This window comes from Indicator indicator, chromosome 31 (assembly GCF_027791375.1).
Source record: "Indicator indicator isolate 239-I01 chromosome 31, UM_Iind_1.1, whole genome shotgun sequence".
NCBI classification, from domain to species: Eukaryota; Metazoa; Chordata; class Aves; order Piciformes; family Indicatoridae; genus Indicator; species Indicator indicator.
In genome coordinates this window covers 6,774,237-6,795,660 of record NC_072040.1, presented here as the reverse complement: position 1 = coordinate 6,795,660, position 21,424 = coordinate 6,774,237, and the positions used below count along the sequence as shown (strand labels likewise).

At 42.5% G+C, this 21,424-nt stretch overlaps 2 protein-coding genes across 2 annotated transcripts in view; one reads left to right on the top strand and one right to left on the bottom strand.

Moving 5' to 3' along the window:
* Window positions 1–8,099, bottom strand: part of LOC128977207 (ethanolaminephosphotransferase 1-like) — a 40,452-nt gene extending 32,353 nt beyond the window's left edge. Inside the window, exons 1-2 of the mRNA XM_054394699.1 lie at window positions 8,043–8,099; window positions 890–958 (exon numbers count right to left, since the gene is read on the bottom strand). Coding sequence (XP_054250674.1) covers window positions 890–958; window positions 8,043–8,099 — 126 coding nt within the window. The remainder of the gene's footprint in view (window positions 1–889; window positions 959–8,042) is intronic.
* A 4,917-nt stretch (window positions 8,100–13,016) lies between these two features.
* SPIDR (scaffold protein involved in DNA repair) overlaps window positions 13,017–21,424 on the top strand; it is a 183,566-nt gene continuing 175,158 nt past the window's right edge. Inside the window, exons 1-4 of the mRNA XM_054394612.1 lie at window positions 13,017–13,048; window positions 18,343–18,498; window positions 19,483–19,561; window positions 20,709–20,885. Of these exons, the coding sequence (XP_054250587.1) occupies window positions 13,034–13,048; window positions 18,343–18,498; window positions 19,483–19,561; window positions 20,709–20,885 (427 nt within the window). The 5' untranslated portion in view covers window positions 13,017–13,033. The remainder of the gene's footprint in view (window positions 13,049–18,342; window positions 18,499–19,482; window positions 19,562–20,708; window positions 20,886–21,424) is intronic.

Here is a 21,424-nt window from a genome sequence, read left to right as displayed (position 1 = left end):
GCAGTAAGCAGGAGCATCCTCAACTAGATCAGGTTTCCCAGAGCTCTGTCGAGCCTCACCTTGAATATCACCAGGAATGGAGCCTCAACTGCCTCCCTGGGCAACCTGTTCCAGTGTTCCACTACCCTCATGATAGAGAAGAATAAACAATACCTGATTTATAGAACCCAAAGATGGCAGATCCAGCAGCACTCTGCCCACAAACATCCTTTTTATGTTTGTATAAAGGTTTGCTTTCAAGTCTGTTCCAGTCTAAAGATTTCCTCTAAAGAGGCAGATGGAGAAATCTTTGCTTTCCGGGTGATCAATAAAGCTCATATTTATTTGAGATGTAGCCTTTTGTGAGTGGTTTTATTTTTAAAAACTGCAGCTCATAATGCATTCAGGAGATAGCATCTTCCAATCGTTACGGTGAGCATGGTAACCGCTCTCATTTTCAGCTTCTTAGAGAAATGCCTCACTCCCTCCAGCAAGTGCCCTTGGGAGAAAATGAGACAGCACTTGCATAAAATCCTATGCACAGCACAGAGATAAAGCCATGCTGTTGTTAGGTGGCATATGCTGCACAAAAATAATTTGAACTAAGTAAACCCTTCAGTGTCTGCAAAGCTGTTTAACGAAAGACACAACAGGGAAAGAAGTAAAAAGGAAACAGATGCCTTTTGTACAGCAATCAGGGAAAAAAAAAAAAACAACTTGTTTTTCACCTCAAAACCCAAACAGCCTCATTTTAAATATAGCTATAGAACCTGTAACATTTGTTTCCTTTTACATAGATGTCTTCATTTCAGCTTTATTAATCAAGATGTATTTTTAACAGAAATACATGCTGCATTTAAAACCAATTCTTACATTACCATGTGATATTTCTATTAAACAAAATTCTTACCTTAATAATTCTGTTCCAGATGGGCTGCATAATATACACAGATAAAGGATTTGTATCCACAGCACTGTACTGGGAGGAAAAAAAAGCAAAGATGTTAAACAAAACACTGAACAAAGCATATTTCTCCATCACTGGATATCCTTCAGCTTCTAAGAACAATCACTCTGAGGGTGGCTGGTGTAAATACAACTTAAAAGCACTGGCCTGGTTTAATTGCCTTGTTACCAACTCTCTATAGTAACATAGAGGTTTAGGCTGGTGAAATGGCAGAGAGTTCTATAGCCAGATTTTACTTTTAAATTCTTATTAGTTTTACATGATGTCCTAGAAGACTCTGCATTCAATTTTTGTCTTGGATTGAATACTTTTATTTGCACTACCAGAGTGTGAGCAGCAGTTCATTGCTGCTGTGTAGAGTAGGTAGTGCATATGGTATATGATCATAAGTGGGATATTATCTCAGAGGTACACAGCTTTCTACATAGTAACACAGTTATAATCATTAGCATGGTGCAAAGGAAAGGTGATGTTATTATAAAGATAAGCTCTAAAATAGCCCAGTTCATTACAGCAATAAAATTTCCTTATTGGACAGACTTGTAAAAATATTGTGTATTTTATTAATCCCAGTAGGGACACATCTGCATCTTCGTGAACAAAATATTTTAGGCCAAGTCCACTTTGAATTGTTGTTGTCTACTTTCTCCTCAGAGGACAGTATCACATTTTATCCTGCTTCATTCCAGAAGAAAAAAAAAAAAAACAAAGACAACTAATTTCTTTAAAATTATTTTTATTTTATAGAAAATACAAGAGACTGTATGGGGATTACCTAATTCCTATATTTTCTTAAACGGAAAATATAAGAGATGATGTAGTTTTGCAATGTAAAACAGACACAAACATAAGACACAGTCAGCTTTTTGTTCGTTTCAGATTTTCCAAAGTCAAGCACCAAAAATCAAAATAGTCTTTGTATAAAAATAAAAGTAGAATTGCAGCCAGTTTCTGTCTACCCAAAGACATTTCAAGACCAGTTGTGCTTCATCCTGCTCATTCTTGTGTCTGTGGCTGAACCATGGTGCTCTGGGCAAGGAAGGAACATTAAGCAGATTTGCAGAAGAATGGAAATTTGCTCTTCCCTCATCAGTGATCTGTCTTAGCCAGAGCAAAGGAAAAACCCATGGAAAAAGCATTCTGCCAGTTGTCTTTCATGGCACAACTACAGCTTGACAAACAAAATCTGCTATACAGTTCAACACTCTGCTCTGCCCTGCTCACAAGAAGCTACTAGCCTCAAGGCCATGAAATCCTCAGGGGTTTGATGTCCATGGCTGCTCAGAAAAGCAAATTACTGAGTATGATGCTCACATTGTGACCAATGAACATGAATGTGAGAGTGCACGGAAAAAAAAAAAAAGTGCTGCCATTTGCTATGACATCATTCTGCCATTTTCAGGGCACTTATATTAAAAGACAGAAATGGAGGATAAGTCCACTGAAGATTTTTAAGTACAAGACTGATACAAGTGCTAAGCATTCCCCAGCAAACACTTTCTGCACTAGAAAAGGGGTCTTAATGTCCTTATGCAAAAGAGAAGGGCTTGGATTAGTCAGAAAGGTTCTGAAATTGTAATATTTGGGAGGGAATAGCAGTAGTCAGGGAACAGGAAAAATGGCATTAATCTTACTCCCAAGATCAAAAATGTTTTTGCCCTTGGTTGGTGGATTGGTTTTTTATTTCAAATAGCTTGTATCTCCTTGAAAGCCATCCATCTGCTTTCCCTCTCTGAGTAAATACTGGCTTGTAACAGTGCTAGAAAAGAGAATACAGACACCAGACACATGCACATGTTGACTTGCATGGCACACACAAGATATGCTTTACCCTGTGCTCCTGTATCTTAATTTCCACCCATGGGATCCAGCACAGCCTCAAGTCTGTACTGGCCAGCTGTGCTAGGGGGAAGAGGAAAGATGAGAGGATTAAGATGATGAGGGTGGGGGGAAAGGCATAAAGAGTAGGAAAAGTAAGAACAAGGAAAGAGAAGTAATTGAGAAAAGGAAGAGAAGGAAAAAAATGAGCCAAGGTAATGGTCTAGCTGCACAGAAGATGAAATCATGGGGTTGGTATTTTCACTTTTATGAGCCTCAACAAGGCATACAATTCTTTACATCCAAAGTATTTCTCCCAAAAGTGATCTAATGAAGCTCTGTAAATTCATCAATGTACTCAAACCCATGTGCAATTACACCATCATTGGGAAAAGTGTCCTGCAGCAAGTAATATCAAATGCAGCATCTCTGCAATGTGATTTCATTGTCTTGTTGGCTCATTAGCATATGATATGTAGAAGGACAATAATGATTACAGAGCTCTTGACATGCTACATTGTGTCAGCTACCATTACAAGAGGATGAGGAATAAGAAATGGTGTGCATGCAAAGATGGTCAACCTAATGCAGTTGGCCCACAACCCTTCTGCACATCAGCACAGTGACAGAAAATGTAAGGGTAGTGAATGATTTGGTTCATTTATTTCACATATTTCTCAGCAACTTTTAATTACAATCGCACTCTTCTAATCCAAAGTAATATGAAGAATGCAAGATTTTATTTGCAGAACAGAGGGCTGTTGACTCACTGGTTTTATGTAAGGTGGGAAATGTTAGTTTTCACTGCCTCAGGTGTTCAAGGGCTTTATAAGCTCAGGTGATTTGAAAAAAAAAGAGCAACCCTAACTACAGCAGATGAAGCTGATTAAAACTGCCTTAAAATAATGTTTTGAATTAAAAATTAGGGGAAGAAAAACCTGCAAAACCACTATGTAATAAACATGTGATGTATGCATTCAATATATATAAAACTGTCCATGTGCAATCATGGATGGTATTAATAGTCTCCCTAGAAGCTCCAGATAAATAGGAAAATTAATGTCTCCTGCCAAATCCACGTGCTACTGCAGTGAAAAGCCACATTTCTGTTCAATCAATGTCAGCAGAACCCATTATGTTTTGACATCCTGTAGTTAGAACTTGGAAATGCATAAACACTGAGCAGAAATCCAGTCTTGTATCTGGATCCTGAACTTCCAGAAAGTAATTAGCTAGATTATACTCAGCACACTGAGTCAGTATGGGAAACACAATCAAGCCTTGAAATGTGAGCATCATGCATGTGCTCTTGTTTCTCTAGCCTACCAAAATGGGGGGTGGAATGTAACTTGAGAGGTCTTCTAGCTTTCACTTAATGCAGGATCACGTTTAGCAGACATTCAGCAAGCAGATCAAGTTACCATGAGGTAATGAGCCAATTGCTTGCAGTAAACGACCACCTGGCAGGTTAAACTAAAACACAGTATCCAAAACTTTGCTAAGAAGCTGTCACTGTTTATTACCACTCAGCACTAGTGTAGATCCTCCTTCAGAGGAATGGAACCATTCATTAAGACTGATGAAATAACTGCATGAGTACACATTCCAGCAACCCCTATCAACACAAGACTGACATAGCATCCACCTTAAATTTCCCTTCAAACAGCCAGAATTCACGGATTGTCTATTTCAAAGGGGCATGCATGACAACGAACTGGTTGCTAGGCTCTTACTCCACTCAGACTGTTTCTTGCAGTTCATCTTTTCTAAGCCTCTCAATATTCCTCATGCCACTCTGTGGGTTGTACACTGTGTGTCAAAGCAAGCAGGATAGGTTATTCCTGCTGATACCTGAGCAGTACATCAGGAATATATGTAACCCCTTGACATATCTATGACACACAACACTTAAGAGCTTTTTTCTCTTTAACAGCCACAGTGCTGCTGACACTGATCCTCAGGCATCTTTTTTGCAGTCTGATATCTTTTGTTTTACATTTGAAATGTTGATTTTTTTTTCTCTCCCCTAAGCACTGTACTTTGTTTACTGTTTGTTGTTTTTTTTTTTTTTTGGTAGTGATTTTTGCCCATTATATTCCTTTTCCAAGAGCATTTTAAATCATAAGTCTATTCCTCAAAGTGCTTTACTATCACATGAAAATTTTACAAGAGTAATCTCCCTCCTCCTAATCAAAGTATTGAACAGCAACAGAGCTGAGACAGCTCTGTAGGTAGGATCCCCTTTCTCAGACCCTCCTGAGTTTTAACAGAGAACTTAAAATTACTTTTTAGAACAATGTGGTTCCATTTTACACTGATTTAATCTTACCTCTACTTACTTTATTTATGAGACTGTGGGGCAATGTCAGAAGTCTGACTGAAGGGAAAACTCATATACCTCATTTACTGGCCCCAGCCATCCTCCACACAACCTGTTACCCTCTAAAAAGTGGTTTAGAGACTAGAAAGTGTGGACACACCAAGACGAAAATGTGGGAACCTTAGGCCTTAACTTTTAATGTTATCTCTGATTTCTTAAATCATATTTTCCAAGGCCTATTCTCTGCAGTGTGTTTCCTGGTGGACCCAGCTCTAGAGTACTGTGCAAGGACACATGGATTGGGCCTGGTGAGAGCTAGATAATCTCTGACAGGATTTATGAGCACACAATCAATAGTGAGCTAAACCAATGTACTGCTTCCAGAGCTGAAGCATGCCTAGGAAGCTGGGTTGGAGCATCCACCCCTACTATGTGCATCACACTGCAGCATTGTGTTTGCACTAGTGCCAGTGGCTGGATGTGTTCTGCACTTTGCACAATTTATCCGCCGAGCTGATGTGGGAGCTGATCACAACACAGCTTAAAAGGGTAATTTGTGTTATCAACTCCTTTCACAAAGGAAATTTAGCCTAAAAAAAAAAAAAAAAAAGTTTAATTTTCACAGAGCTGAACTCATTTCTCTGCCATGAATGCTGCAATTGTATGTCTCAGGCACTCTCTGTCTCTTGCTCGCAGCTGGAGGAGGGCCTTGGCAACAAAACCAGTGCTGCTCTTTGCTGAGGGAATGGCAAATCTAATAAATGCAAGGACTTCAGCATCATCACATCCATGTACATCATGCTTCTGAAGGAAGTTTTCCCCAATGACCAAGCTTTGGTTTACATCACAGAGTGACCCCACAGCACACAAAACATAGGATAAGCCTAAACCAGATGTACTAGGAACACACAAGTGCACCAAATACATTCAGTCTGTGGTATCACACTGGAAACAGTTCACTGTAAAACCTTCTGAAATGCTTGTAGCATGGACACTGAATACTGAAGGACGAGCTATTTCACTCTACAAATCCATTCCTATTCCTTCTGCATGTTAATGGGGATTCAGAGATTCAGTTTTCCTTTTTTCCAAAGCATGTCTCAGGCCTGGGAGGTGGTGAGAAGAAAGCTATGATTGTGGTAGCAGCCCTGGGCATGGGAGGGTGAGGAGGTGGGGAGGAGATTGTGGCAGTGATTAGTGCCTCCTTGCCTGTCCTTTTGCATTTTTGGAGGACTCAAACCCGTTGTAAGCAGCACTTTAGGAACAGGCAGAGCTGCCATTGCCTGTTTTGTCCTCCTGAAACCTGGTGCACCAGGAAGGCAGTACAGACATTCTACCAGCCAAGCAGCGCTGACCCCACACAGCTGTACTGCTCTGGGTGTGACCTGAGTCCTTTGATTTACTTATTTCTTTCCAGGATGTTCCAGACCTACATCACCATGGATAACAGAGAACTGGTGATTGATTTCATCTTTCTCAAACCTGTAGGCACCATAGTTTTTCGAGAACATATTTGAACAGATAATTCTCAAGTGTGTTGGCTGATTCCTATAGTTAACTACCCAGCATGCTACTACTTTGCAATGCTCCCAAGCAGCCAGAGTAATTTTAATGTACTCAACTAAAATGTTTTGATACATGATTCTGTCTTTTGGTAATCATTTGCCCTGCAATTCAGAAGCACTACACAATGCTTACAAGCTTTAACCAACAAAAAAAAAAAATTTTGATCCTTCCCTATCTGTACTTGTTTGCAGCTACTTTCATTCAAGTGATAAGAATGTAATACACACATTCCTTGTACTATGAACTACAATAATAATGTCTGGTTGTGCTAAAAATAGCTTTTTATTTTTCCTCCAGTGTTCTCAGTCTACACTGCAGCTCCACTGCTCAAGCACAGGCCTGTGCAACTTACGCCCAGTGGCCAGATGCAGCTTGCAGCATGTTTTATCCCACTCACACAGGAGATGCACAAACAGGTCAGTACATTGTAATAAGCTTCTGTGAGGAACAAGCTCCTGTTTAAGCAACCTGGAGCTGGCTCCTGAAACCACAGGTACTCCACAGTTACTCACCCCACAGTGCACAGGCAGAGCTACTGCCTTCAGGAAGGGCTTGGTAGGAGCAGGGAGAAGCTGTATGCACTGGATGGAGGCCAGGCTGGCAGGGTGTGTGGTAAAAGCAAGGCAAGAAGCATGGGGAGCTCGGGGTTAAGGCTGATTTGGGAAATTGAACATAGAAAAAAAAAAAAACGCTGGGCGTTGTGCTGGTGGAAACTGGTGTGTCACCCATGATTTACCAGGGAGCAGGGTAAATAACCAGGGTGGCATGGCCTATCTCAGCCACTTGCACCTCAGCTACAGCAAATCTGGACACCTCCCTGAAAGGCACTTATGCTCTCCTGGGAACAAAACCTAGATATCTCACAAATCTCCAACATAATGCTGGTAAATCACAATCTCTTAACGATCCACCCATTCATTTAAATTCTGCAGGGTTGTTATTTACAAACATGAGGTTTAGATCACATTATTTAAAGCGAGCTTTTCTTCTCATATTTATTTCCCAAAGCCAAGGCATCCCTGTGTGAAGACTCGCACAGAGCCAGACAAGCACGGTCCGTGCACACTGCTGCAAACACCGAATTACTCCGACCCCACGCTCCTTTAAAACGCGCAGGGCTTTTAGAGATGCTGCTGCTCACTACACCCCAGTTAACTTTGTGAATACCCAGTTCCCAGCCCCGTTACTGCCCGGATCAGAGGTTGCGGGTGCGCGCTGACCCCGCGGCACAGGTGGCAGCCTGTAGGGATGGCCGGGGCACACACACGGTGGGACTGGGCGCTCAGCAAGCACCGAGCTCTCAGAAGCCGGGACACGCTAACCGGGAGGAAGAGCCGCAGCAGGGGTCGCCGTTCCCCCCGCCCGCCCCGAACGCCGGGGTCCGGCCGTTACCTTGTACCGGCGGAAGCCATCCAGCTGCCGGCTGCTGACATACCGCCACCGCCACATCGCCCCGCCGTGCTCCGCTCCGCGCCGCGCCGGAGGGAGGGAGAGAGGGCGGGAGGGAGGTGGCTCCGCGGCCGCGCCCCTCGGGCTGGGACCTGCCCCCCTTCTCTCGTCGCTGCCGGGCACCCGCGGGGCACTCGCGTCCCGGCGCGGAGGGGTTACGCGGGGACGGGGGCCCACCGGCGGCGGCATCTCCCCGGGCGCCTTTCGCCTGCCCACGCCCGCGGGACCGGGCGTTTCCCCGTGGCACCGGTGCGCTCCTCCGGCCGCGGTGCCAGCCTGCCATCGGCGTCCTTCATGACCCATCAGTTTCTTCCCGGCGCTCGGCACTGGGAGAGCAGCAGCCTCCCGTGGGCACGGCGAGCCGTCAGCATGGCAACGCTGCGGTGTCGGGCCCGAACCCTTTTTTCTGGGGCCCGAACCCTTTTTTTTCCTGGTTGAAGGCCTGCTGAAGATGCCGTGTTTATGGTATAGGCGGAGAGGTGCCTGTGGCGCCAGTATCCGAAACAATGTCATCTAAGTAACTTGTTTTAGAAACAAGTGACACCGAGCATTACAGATTTTACTGGCATCGCTTTCCAGCAATACTTTGTCTCTGGCATCTCATTTGCAGACACCACCCTGTTCAGCAAGTGTGTTGATCTGCTGAAAGGTAGGAAGGGTCTGCAGAGGAACCTGGACAGGCTGGGTCGCCAGGCTGAGATCAGTTGTATGAGGTTTAAGAAAGCCAAGCACTGGGTGATGATCTTGGGTCACAACAACCTCATGAAACGCTTCAGGCTTGGGGGCAGAGTGGCTGGAAATTGACAAAAAAGGACTTGGGAGTGCTGGTTGACAGCCAGCTGAATGTGAGCCAGCAGTGTGCCCAGGTGGCCAAGAAGGTCACCAGCATCCTGACCTAGATCAGGAGTGGTGTGTCCAGCAGGTGTAGGGAAGTGATCATGCCCCTGTACTTGGCACTGGTGCTGCACCTGAAATACTGGGTTCGGTTTTGAGCCCTTCACTACAAGAAGGACACTGAGGTGCTGGAGTGGGTCTAAGGAAGGGCAACAAAGCTGGTGAAGGGGCTAGAGCACAAGTCTTCTGAGGAGTGGCTGAGGGAGCTGAGGTTGTTTAATCCGGAAAAAAAGGAAGCTGACGGAAAATCTTTTCTCTCTCTACAAGTCCCTGAAAGGAGGTTGTAATAAGATGATTGTCAGTCTCCTCTCCAAGTAACAAGTGACAGGATATGTGGAAGTGCCCTCAAGTTGCACCAGGGTAGGTTTAGGTTGGATATTAGGAAAACTTTCTTCACCAAAAGGGTCATCAAACCCTGGAACAGCATGCCCAGGGAAGTGGTAGTCACCATTCCCAGAGGTATTTAAAAGCTGCGTAGTTGTGGTGCTGAGGAACATGGTGTAGTGATGACCTGGCAGTGCTGGGTTAAATGTTGGACTTCATCATCTCAGAGGGCTTTTCCAACCAAAATGATTTGATTATTCTTTATTAAAACACCTCCATCAGTGCCCATCAGGACACAACAACGTGCAGTATATTCTGCACCTCCTGATTTCCAGGGGAGGCACTGGTGTAGGCAAAGGACTGGAAAACATCGGGAATAATGTTGCAGCTGCAATGCATTTAACCAGATGACACTTTATGTTACCTTCCCTGTGCATTGTTAGAGGGAGACTTGAAATCATACACATCAGGGGCTGAGATCTTATTGGCTAAAATGGAGTCTATCCAGAAAGGGAATCAATTAAAATCCATTACTTGCACCCCCTGAGCTCTTCCAGGCACCTAATGCACTCTGAGAGCCAGTGTTATTTTACAAACTGTGCAGGTTTGATAGGAATGATATACAAGTTAAAATCGCTAAGTGCGGACTGTATACAGTGGTTCTCATTCTGTATTATTAATTACACATTAATCATTTGAGATGTGCTTACACCTGCACTCTACTTCCAGCAGCAGCATTTAGACCGCTCTTGAAAACAACCCAGAACTGTAGCACTCAGCTTCAGATTACTGAGTTAAAGCTAGGTTCCAGTTAGGAAACCTAAAGTGCCTGAAGCTCATATTTTTTCAGGAGCCAACTCTAATTTTAATTAGTGTCCATACTCTGGGATCTCCTTTACCTCTCATGCAAATCCATGCCAGCCAGCCTTCTCCCCCTGAGCAGCAGAGGCATGCTGGGCTTACGTGATGCTTAGAATGAAGTTTTCAAATTGAAAAGCTCTTGACTGTAGGCAGTCAGCAGACTCCATCCACTTTTCAACATTTTCTCCTTCCTGGGGCCTGGCACTGATTAAGGTTTTTTAAGAACAGTCTTTGTAAAGTATTCAACACATAGTCATAACAAAACCAAATATGCAGTATTAATACAGGACCTAAAAGAGGAAATTAACTTCCTGAAGTTACTAAAATATATCAAGTGCAGTGCTATCACTATCTCAGTAATGTTAAAATCCTGTTGAATCAAGCTAACAGGAAGAACTTTGGTGGGAGTAAACTGCTCTAATGATTGAACTTTAAAAAGAGCCACTTTCTTCCAGATCTGAATATGTCCCTGCATTTTGTCTTCATCAGTTAGAGCCAAACCAGAGTACTTTGATGATAGATGTTCAGCTTCAGCTTGGAAAATCTTATTCTATTTGCATTTTTCTCATTAAACTACAGAGACAGTTTATAAAAAGCAGGCAAATACGTCTGTCAGAAAACTCTGTACTCATATTCCTGTAATAGCACTGAACACAACAAAGTAGCAGGAGAAGACATAAAGATGTCAGCAGTCATAATATGCCATAGGCAGCACTTGGTGGTGGGATGCTGAGATGCTGAGGCTTGGGCTCACTGCACAGCCACCCTCTGTTGGTTGGCAGCTGGGAAGCCCCCAAGGCTGGAGCCTCTCATGGCTTTCTGGCTGAGGGGCAAGGGCTGCTAGAAAGATGCTTCCTGGGTATGTCTGTTCATTTAAAACCTATTTTTACTTTTGATTCTTATACAATCAGCTATTAATTTTCAATCTTTATGAATGTAAGAACTCAACTCCATTTGCGTCACTACAATCTGGCCTCCCCTGAGAGTTTGGGGGTTTTTTTCCATTTTTTTCCCACAAGTTTAGAGCTTGCCTCAGCAAAGCCATGCATTGTTCTGTGAAATGGTACAATTTAATTTAACTGACACTGCAGCTTTGGGACTGAAAAATCTGAAGTGTTTCATGTTGTTTCCTAGGAAACTGTAGAAAGCCTGGAATCATCAAACTGTACCACAGCCTGCAGAATAAAGTATTGTTTTGGATCTAGACTGGGGATCTGTCTGGGATCTAGCCTAGACTTGACTGATTCATAAAACTCCAGCTGACCCTGAAAGACAGACTCTGCTTAATGAGCTTTTCCTCCTCTATCTCATCTCAGTTAAGTAGCTGGGACGTTTGTGACTTTGAAAACTTTACTAAGGAAATGACTCAAACCAGAAACCTTGCTCTGTGTTTGAAACTGACATTGTCCGTAGCAGGCTTTATACACAGGAAAGCTTTTAAAGCTGTAACTTAATGATCTGTAGAGGAAATGAATCCATAAACCCATGTTAGAATGAAGGAGAACACAAGTTCTCCAAACCTCAGTAATGTAAGCCTCTTTATCTTTTGATTCATTTGTATAAAATACACTTCGTTTCTTTGAGAGAGAAGTTCTTTCTACACAGGGATTTAGAAACATCACTGCAATCAGCAGCACCACTGCCAAATAAATGCTCTTTTTTCTGGACTTCACTAAAGAAATAGTTATATTGTTAACAGGAATTTTGTATTTTTCAGAGAACTTGCATGCAACAAAAAATGCAGAAAGAATAAAATTTAATATTCCCTGCGCAGCACTAAATTTGATCTTGAGCACAAACATAGTCAGTTAGTGTTTTAGATAAAGCAGACTCAAACCAGTATTTGGTCCTGTGAGGACACAGACCTGCTTGTATACGTAGATGAAAAACAACTCAGATAGGCAATTGTGTTAATGATGACTTCCAAAAGTATAATGCACAGAAACTTTTAAGAGACTTAAAGAGTAACAGATTGGTATTACAAAGCTTAAAATTCTGTCAAGAAGCTTGACATCATTAAGTCTTTCTCCACAGAAATATTATTTTAACAATCACAGCTCTCCTTTAATTCCTAATCAATAAGGTGGGTTTCTGATCCATTTCTTCCCTTCCCATGTCATGTCAATACTTCTTTGTGAAGAACATGGAAACAAATGAAGGAAATCTATTGATTTTTTTTTTTCTTCTTCGAGGGATTCTATAGAAGTTTCTCCCAGGTGTAAGCACCTTGGAAAGAAATAATAGAGTCACTAAGCAGACCAGACTTATGCGGTCCACATAGTTCTCTGTGGTTTAGCTCTAAAAATACAGCCTATTTAACTGAGCAGTGCACTAACACTTCTTCAAATATCCAAGCAAACCACTTTGATGATATACCATAGAATTAATTTGTCAGTCTGGTTATTTCAGAAGAAACACTTCAAGTTTTTGGAAGGCTGAGAACACAGTGCTTTTAACTCTGTTTTGAACATAACACTCAAAGGCACAATGGGTTTTGGATGATGATGGTTCTGGCTCTTCTCTCTTCGCAAAGTCCACTTTAATTAGTAGCAGTTTTATAAAAGGAATGTGAGACAAATCGGCCACAGGGAGCTCCGGAAAAAAGACAAACTCACAACCCCGCCTACATCTGCCTTCAACCCCCATAAAGCGCATGCGCACAAGTCTCGGGACCCTTTCGTCACCCGAGCTCCGCCGGGCCCGCCCAATCAGGAGCCGCGGCTGTCGCGGCGCCAAACCTACAAAGGGCGGGGGGGTAGGAGCAGAGTTGGGCACTGGGCTGGGGGTTTCCCTGCGCTCCGCCTCCGGGGCTCCCCGCCACGTGACAGGGGACGTGGCTGCCTCGTCAAGGGGCGATGCCCAGTAGGAAGGTACCTGCGTGCGCGTGCCAGGGAGGGGAGGGGGTTCCGGTGGCTGGGGCGCGGCGGAATCCCTCCGGTCCAGCCTGCCGGCTCTCGGGGTCATGCTGCGGCTCCAGCCGCCTCGTCGGCGGTATGCCGTGCGCCCCGGCCGCTCGCCGTGCCTCTTGGCCGTGGTACGGGGGCGAATGGTGAATGAGGAGCTCGAGCCGCAGCTCTGGCTGTTGCTGCTCCCGCTGCCCAAGCCCGGGGGTGCGGTGTGAGAAATATAGGCAGTTAGCGTCCCAGGGACTGTGATCCCGGCGGAGGGCGGTGTTCCGTGACCGGGCAGGCAGTGGCTAGGCCCGCCGAGCTCAGCCTGCGGGCAAGCGCCTGCCGCAGAGCGGCTCAGCGGCGCCTCTTGCCGGGCTCTGGCCGCGCTTGCGGCCCCGCCGGCTGCTAGGGAAGGAACGCTCTTTCCGACTCGTTCAAGGGTATTGGCACCCGCTGGGGCCGCCGCCGGGGTGCTCGTAGTTGCGCAAAGTTGACCCTTTATTCGTCATTGTACAGTGGACGCACAGCTGGACCGAGCGGAAAGTGTAACAGCCTTGTTTTCTGGGAGACGGGAAAAGTGCAGGGGAAATAACTGAGAGAAAAAGAGAGCTGGCAAAATCGGCCAGGCTTGGTGTTCTTCGGAGCAGCCTAGCTTCTCTGGATATAACATGAGTAGAGGGAGAAGTGCCCTGTGCTTTTTTTGGTTCCTCTCACTTGGGTAGTTGAGTGCATTACATAATGCTTGCAGGGCAGTCAGTGGGACGCTGTCTCTGGTCTGCAGTGCTCATGCCAGTATTGAGTTACCAGTGAAAGACTACAAATGTCATTTTTTGCTATGTGAATGCAAACGGAGTTCAAATGACATCTGGATTCTAAAATGTTTTATTTTCCTTTTAGCATATGGATAAAATGGTGTGACTATTTACCGAGTTTTAAATGTATCTGCATTTAAAATATTTTTTTAATGGAAGAAAATATCAACAACAAGCTTAGAATATCCTACTGTACTTAAACTACCTTGTAATACTGACACTGTGTGTTTTCTTCTAAAAGTTATGAAGCTCTTCTCTAGTGAAGAGTTGCACTGTCAGCTGCCAGGGTTTAACCAGCCCTTGTGTGATGACATCTTTTGATAATAGTAGCTTGTTTTGCAGTCAGATATGATTGTCACTATATTAATGAAAACTTCCTGGGGGTTCATTCTGTGGGTTTGGAGCAGCCCCAGAAAAGTGGCATTGTCTGGAGCATAAAGGGCTGTGTAGTGAGTAGTCTTTGAACATACAGTCCCAGTGACTTCATACAGGGTGCTTGTGGCTAACAAATACTTGGTGTGAGTAAAACATAGGCTGGTTGGGTAGAGATGTTCTAGCTAGGACCACCTATGTGAGAAGTATGGCTCAGCCCCATATTAGTAGTTTGTTGCATGATTGCCGTGTATATTTATTGACTTTACAGAGTGTCTCTCTTTTCCTCACACCTGCACCCATGTGGCCTGGCCTGTGTTTATCTCACTGGAAATAACTGAATGGGTAACTGGCAAAGGATTGTTTGCCATGCCTTTCACCTAGAGGGTTTGAATCTAATTCCACTAATGCCAACAGTAGAAACTTAAGGGTCTTTTTCACTCCTTTAGAAGGAACTGCTCCAAAGACAAAATGCAGTGCTTTGTGAACAGATCACAACAGACAATTTCTACAGAAGGAAGCCATCCTAGCCTCCCCTTTAACTCAACATTTCAGAGGTCTTATTTTGTTTTCAAATGCTCTATGTAATTCAAACGTTCTTTTGCCTACCTCTTCCTTTTGAAATGAGTCTTGATATTTATGAGATATGCCAGGTCTACGTGTTCTAGCTCTTTTGAGCCTGATTCAGTGATATTTAATACCAATATCTAGTTTCTTAACGTATAACATTAATAAATTACACAAGATATTTTCTTGTGCCCTGTTTTTATGCCAGAGGAAGATGATGATTAACCTTGTGACTCAAGATTAAGAGAACTCACTGTTGTTGCTGCATTTCTTTGGGAGCAGCATGGCCTTTGGATTAGTTTCATTGTAAATATTTATTCCTGAGAAACAAGGCTTTTAAAATACTAGTTTCCCTGCTGCCTTGAAGCAGGCTAGAGTGGATTAAAGAGCTTCTAGAGCTTTACATTTCTGCATGCTAGCCAACATACTCCTGCAGTAAAGGTCCTCGGACACCAGACCTCTGTGTCTGTGGAGCAGCAGCCTCGGAGGCTTTGCAGGGAAAGGGTGACAGTGCCTTCCTTGGCATGGGCACTATCCCACCATGGCCAAAAGCAAAGAGCTGAAGACAGACGCTGCTCCAAGCTCACTCACACCTGTGGCCATGGCCACATTCTTGCAGCTGCTGCTGTAGGGCATTTGTCGTTTGAAGCCTGGTGACACTAGCTGTGTATGGAAGGTGTGGCTGCTGTTCCCTTCTATTCTTTGGGCTATACTCTTCACCCAGAGGCCCCTACCCCCCCGGTGTAATTTGTGTTCTTGAGCATTGCATGTCTCAACTTCATATCTATGGATATCTGTAGTTCTTTCTATTGCACACAATGTTCAGATTACATATCTGTAATAAAAATACATTTGTGGAATTTACATTTATATATTCACATAAACATTACTTTATGCATGTTGAAATTACATAGTGGCTGCAAATTTCTGTGTAGTATCAGAAACTCTGATTTTTCCTATATCTAGGGAACAGGACATGTGGTGAGACAAATAGGTAATTAACCAGAGTTATCAGCAGTACCAGGGGTTCTTCAGCTTGTAGTTAAGCTGACAAGCAGCTGCTGGAGTGGTCCCACTAGTCCTTGCATCCTTTATTGTGCTGCTGTGCCAGCTGCAGGTAACTAGTGCTTCTTCCCAGAGAAGTTTTCTGCCAGTTTGGTTTTGTCTGTATAGACTTTGCTGAGCACTTTAGAAGGGGAACAGGGGACTGCAGTTTCCTGGTTTGTTGTGAGACCACCTGCTCTGAGACATCCCTGTAGGGCTGCTCTGAGCAGCACCTGCCTTTATCCAGGCTAGCAAAGTGGAGGATTAAATAACACACTTCTGTTGTTAAGTCATTAACTATTAAAACTTCTTTTTTGCCTATCACAGCCTTGATTATCTAGTGCCTTTGAAGGAATATTCCCAGCTGCTTAAAAGTTATTCCCAGTGCCACTTCACATTGCATTGGGCCATGCTGTGTTTCAGTTATATGCTTGATCCTATGCAGAGTCAGAAGTGCTTTCCAAGAGGTTTAAGTCTAAGCACTCTGGAAATTGAGCCTTGGGACAGCATCTTCACCAGAAGGAAAGCAGGGTTTAAAATCTATGTCACAATGTAAACCTTTCTTGTTTAAACTGTCACAGGCTCCTTACTTGATACCATGCCCTTATTAAAGTACTTTTGATTCCTTATTTAATACCATGTCAAATTCAAGGTGGTGCTGCTTTTCATGTATATATGTGTGGGAGTAGTTATGGGGTTGGTTTGCCTTTGGTGATAAACTTTGTGGTAACTGCTTTGCAGTATAAATACCCCCAGTGATTTTAGAAAGACTCTTAGCAAGGTCAGCTGGTGTCAGAGGAAACTGCAAAGCTCACTTCTCTTACCCTGTCTTCTCACTATATGACAACAGGACCAGCTCAGCAGAGGGGGTAAAGCAAGATGTTACTCGCTGTATGCTTTTGGAAAGTGCTTGTTCTATTCTTGCAAGTGCTCAAAAGATCTAAAGGAAACAAAATATGTGTTGTCAGCTACAAAATGGATAAAAGTTGCCAAAGACTCTTTGTTTCTTAGTTCAGAGTATGTTACAGTCTTGATTTCCCAGCCTGGCTGAAAATATATGTGCTGATTAAAATAACATTGGAGTAATTCTCAAGTAGAGCTAGGAGCTGTGGTTGCTTCAGAGAGACTATCAGAAGACAACATTCAGGCGGATAATGTAGTCAACATTTTGTAAGATAAGTTTCAATAGCATAGTGGGCTAAGATGTTTATCATGCTCAATATCAATTTATGTGTGTATGTGTCAGTGTGAGCTGAAATTCCCCCCACACACTGACAATAACCAGGCTAGCCCAGTCTAGAAGCAAATGAAAGCTGTATTTACAAAGCAGAATCTACAATCTATGATGAAATGCAATGAATATGTACAAATATACAGAATTCACAACATTTACAAACATATGTATAATCAACAGAAAATCACAACTGATCTCCCTTTGCTTCCCCCCAAAGGGGACCCTTCCCAAAAGGGCCTCCCTCTGCCAGGAGCTTCCCCCCCAGACCCCCCTTGGACAGAAAGCAGAGTTAGTTAAGCAGAAGGTTGTTAACTTAGCTGCCAAGGACAGTGTGTTATCTTCAGCCAGAAGACAAGAAAACAGCAGCCAGACAGCCCAGCAACTGCCCCCACTGCAGAATGCAGAATGTGCAGACTGCCTACTTTGTTTTGGGTAATAGTTCTTAAACATTTCTATCTATCCAATGGAAGTGTTTAGAACAATCAGTATTTTGCCTTCTTACACCCAATAGTGACTTATTTACACTCTTTCACTTTCTTTGTTCTGAACTTTGCAAGGAAAAATTAAAAAGACAGTTTCAAACCATCACAGTGTAAAAGGATGCAGAATCAGAAAGATAACTTTGGATGTGATAAGAGGCAGTTCCCTCATCTATTGCATGTAGTTAGTACTGGGTGCTAATCATCATTCTGCTTTGTGACTTGCTAATAGTCCAAAGAACTTCTGGCAGCTTGTGTAAGGAGAAGGCAACACTGTCTACTAATTTCTGGGGAAATGACTATGAAAGCAAATGTAATTCTCAGAGCTGGAAGAGTCTGGGTCCTTTTGTTAAGTTGTTTAATGGGGAGCTGTACAGTGATATCTAGCTTGACCTCCTGCATCACACAAATCTGATTAAATGCACCTTTGAAGGAATTAAGTTAGTGTGTTTTACTGTGCTGGTCCTCTTTAGGATCATATTTTCATCTCTGCTGGGCAGTTAAGAGGTACCACAACTGTAACTGATCAATAGAACATGGTGTACCTATTAAAGGATTGCATTCACACTTGACAGTGCTGGTAGTAGTATTTAGTATTGCATAAACAATAGTTGTAACTGTTCAAGACTGTTCTTCCTCAGCTCATTAAAAATTTGAAATTTTTTTAAGTATTCCTAAAATACTAAGGGGATAGTCTAGATTAAGTGAGTTTAACTTAAAGAATTGTGTGTACACTGTTTTCAGTGGATTTGTTTTTCCTTGTAGCGGAAGCGATTTTGGAATGCAGAAAGCACTCCCTTCCCAGATGAGACACCCCTACAGCTGAAAAAATCAAGTGTCAGGACATCAGTGGCTTCTACTTCGATTTCCAATGCGTGGCAAAGGTGTGGGGATGGTTTTCAGAGCACACCAGTGCTGGAGGTAAAATGATGGCTTAATAGTGTAGGGAAGAGATGCAAACTGTCAGCTGAACCAGCTTCCATGCTTGACTGAATTTCAAGATGTTGCCTTTTTTTGCCTTGTTTCCCAATTAACAGCATATTGCTAAATGTTCAAGTGGGCAAAAATGGAAAGCAAGGTCATATAAGGGCATTGTCTTAACTGGTTAGTGTAATTTTTTTGAGTACACATTAATATGTTATGGCCTAGATAGCTTTTGTCACTTGGAAAGTTTCAGTACACTGAGGGATACAAAAGTAATTTATCATTTGGGGTGTACTGCATATCCTAAAAAAAGGGAACACAAGTACTCCAGCTTGCATCTGATGATTTTTTGTTAGTCCCGAAGAGTATGCTTTCAATATTTCATTCACTGTAGAAAATCTTGCTTTTTGATGACTCTGCAGATGTGGATTTTGATACTGATGCTGTTTTGGAAGATACATCAAATTGTTCTTAATTTGTGTCCATTGGTCTCATTGGTCAGCCAGCTCTCAGTGAGAAGTGCTTTGTGTTGTAAAATCATTTTCAAAGTTGCCTTTTCTATTTCTTTTTCTGATACTGAGCAGTCAGTGTTGCATAGCTTATGGGATTTAATAGAATCAGAGACAGGGCCATTGAATACTTTTTCTCTGAAACCTTTGAATAGAGCACATGCTTTATCAAGTGTGTTCTTCCTGTCTGCTTTTGACATTTTAATGCTGAAAATACTGGCTCTTGTTCTTTGCAAGGTCAGATGTGATTCCTTTCATAGTCACAGTAAATTAACTTTCCTAAACAATGAAAATTTAGCTTTTATGTTACCATTCTCATGTTTTATTACTTCACATTGAGTCTAGTAGAAGATACAAAAAATTATTTGTGCCACTGTTGTTGGTGGGTGAATAACAAAAGTTTTGAGTATATTGCTACATATTAAATTGTCTTTAATCTTGATTAAATGTTTTTGCCTCTTTTTTAATATAGTCCCTGAGGCCTGCAGATAAGAAATCCAGGATTAAGAAGCATCTTGGACCACTCTTAACATCTACTGAAAGAGCAGCAGGTATAACTATTTCGTGCTAGTGTCAGAAGATTTTGGTTTGCCCTTTATCAAGGTGGAATGTGGATGAAAATACTAATTGCTTTCTTTGCTTATTGGAATCAGAAGCTAATTTTGATAAGAGGCACAGCTGTGATGCTATTGTGATTGGGCTCCTCTATTCACCTGGGATTCCAGAAATATATTCTGCAAAGCTGTAGGCACCACAGCTCTTGCTCTTGAAGAGGTGAAAGAAGCATTACTAGTGTTGTGTATACTGTGTGTTCTGCAAGGACAGAATAATAAAATTGCTTAAATTTTTAAGATGGGAGAATGACAAACAAGTCTTAACTGTCTAGATAGAAGGCAAAATTTTTCTCATCAGGCACCAGAGAACATGCTTTGTAAGTATGAGACAAAATATTTTGTAAGTATGAGCAATAGATAGGAAAACAATTTTGTCAGCTTCCTGCTTTCAGTCTTCTCTATGCACCTGAGTCTCTGTAATACCCAAGGAGATGTCATTGCATTTCTCTTCTGGCTCTCCCTGCCTTCAAATCCCCAGTAAATGCCTCACTCCCCATTACCTAAAAAGCTCTAAAAGTGGTAGGAAGTGGAAAGTTCTGCCTTCCTATGACTGCAGATTCTGTATGTTCCGTGCTAAGCATTAACCCTTTTCTCCTTTTGTTATTAAATGATGGTGAAAGATATTTTTAATTTAAATGTCTCACTTCAAAGGTATGATGACTATTCTTTGTTACTCATGAAAAGTTAAATTTCTTTTTTCCCTCAGGATAAAAGTGGAGAGTAATATCTACTGATGGAATAATTTTTGTTAATCACTCTATAAAGTTCCAAACACAAGTCCAAGGACAGTCTTAATTTAAACCACTTATGATTTAAAAGGGCACATGTGAGAGCACTGGGACTGAAGGGCAGAGTGACAGCCTCACTCTATAAAATGAAGTGTTAGTATTTAGTACGGAGAGCTAACCTGAAATAATGTGCATGCATAAGAACTAAGTGGGAGTTAATGCTCCAGTATTAATCTCTGATGCCTGGTGATACAAGTGGTAATTCTTCCAGTTCAAAAACAGTGTAGTTTCATTTTTAAGTGTTGTTGCACTAAATTTCTGTAGCAGTCTATCTAACAGTTTCCATTTTTTAATAGGATCTGCTGCTGCTGCAAGCTCTAAGGAAGCTGAGGACATTGTATGGACCTCTAGTGGCAGTGATTTTTCAGATGATGGAAGTAAAACCTTGTTGCACAGCAAAGAAATCCCTGCTTCCAAACTAGAGGAATCACCCAGCAGACATGATTTATTGTTAGAGGACAGTAGTAGTGAAGGTAAGCTCAAACACAGGCAGATTTGTCAAGAAACCTGTCAGCTTTGGGTGATAGTGACAATTCTTTGAGGCAATTCTGACCAAATGACACTAACTTAATCCTATTTCAGTTAAGTCAGTTGTCATTTTTATCATGGATTCCATCTGAGCATGGAATAAACTCTTAGGATAAATCATGTACAAAAATTTTAGACCTTGGAGTAAAGGAGCATAGTTGGGCAGGTTACACTTGGAGTGAAGCATGTCAGTTTCTTGCCGTACCTGATAGTTTGTCTCATTTCCTTCTGTGCTGTGGGGTTGTGAACAATGTTCTCTGCCTGCCCTGTCCTACTGATGTTTCTTCTGTGAAGGTTGCCACTTACAGATGTTAATTTATACCAGATTTTCAACTGTTCCAGGTCACTGTCTGAGGTACTTGCTTAGAATAGTTAATTCTGAATAACTGCACTTGGAAACTTCCCCCCTAAATAAACCCTAGGAGAACTAATAACTGAACTAAAAGCTCTACCTGCCTAAACTGTTAAATATAATGCCTCCTGG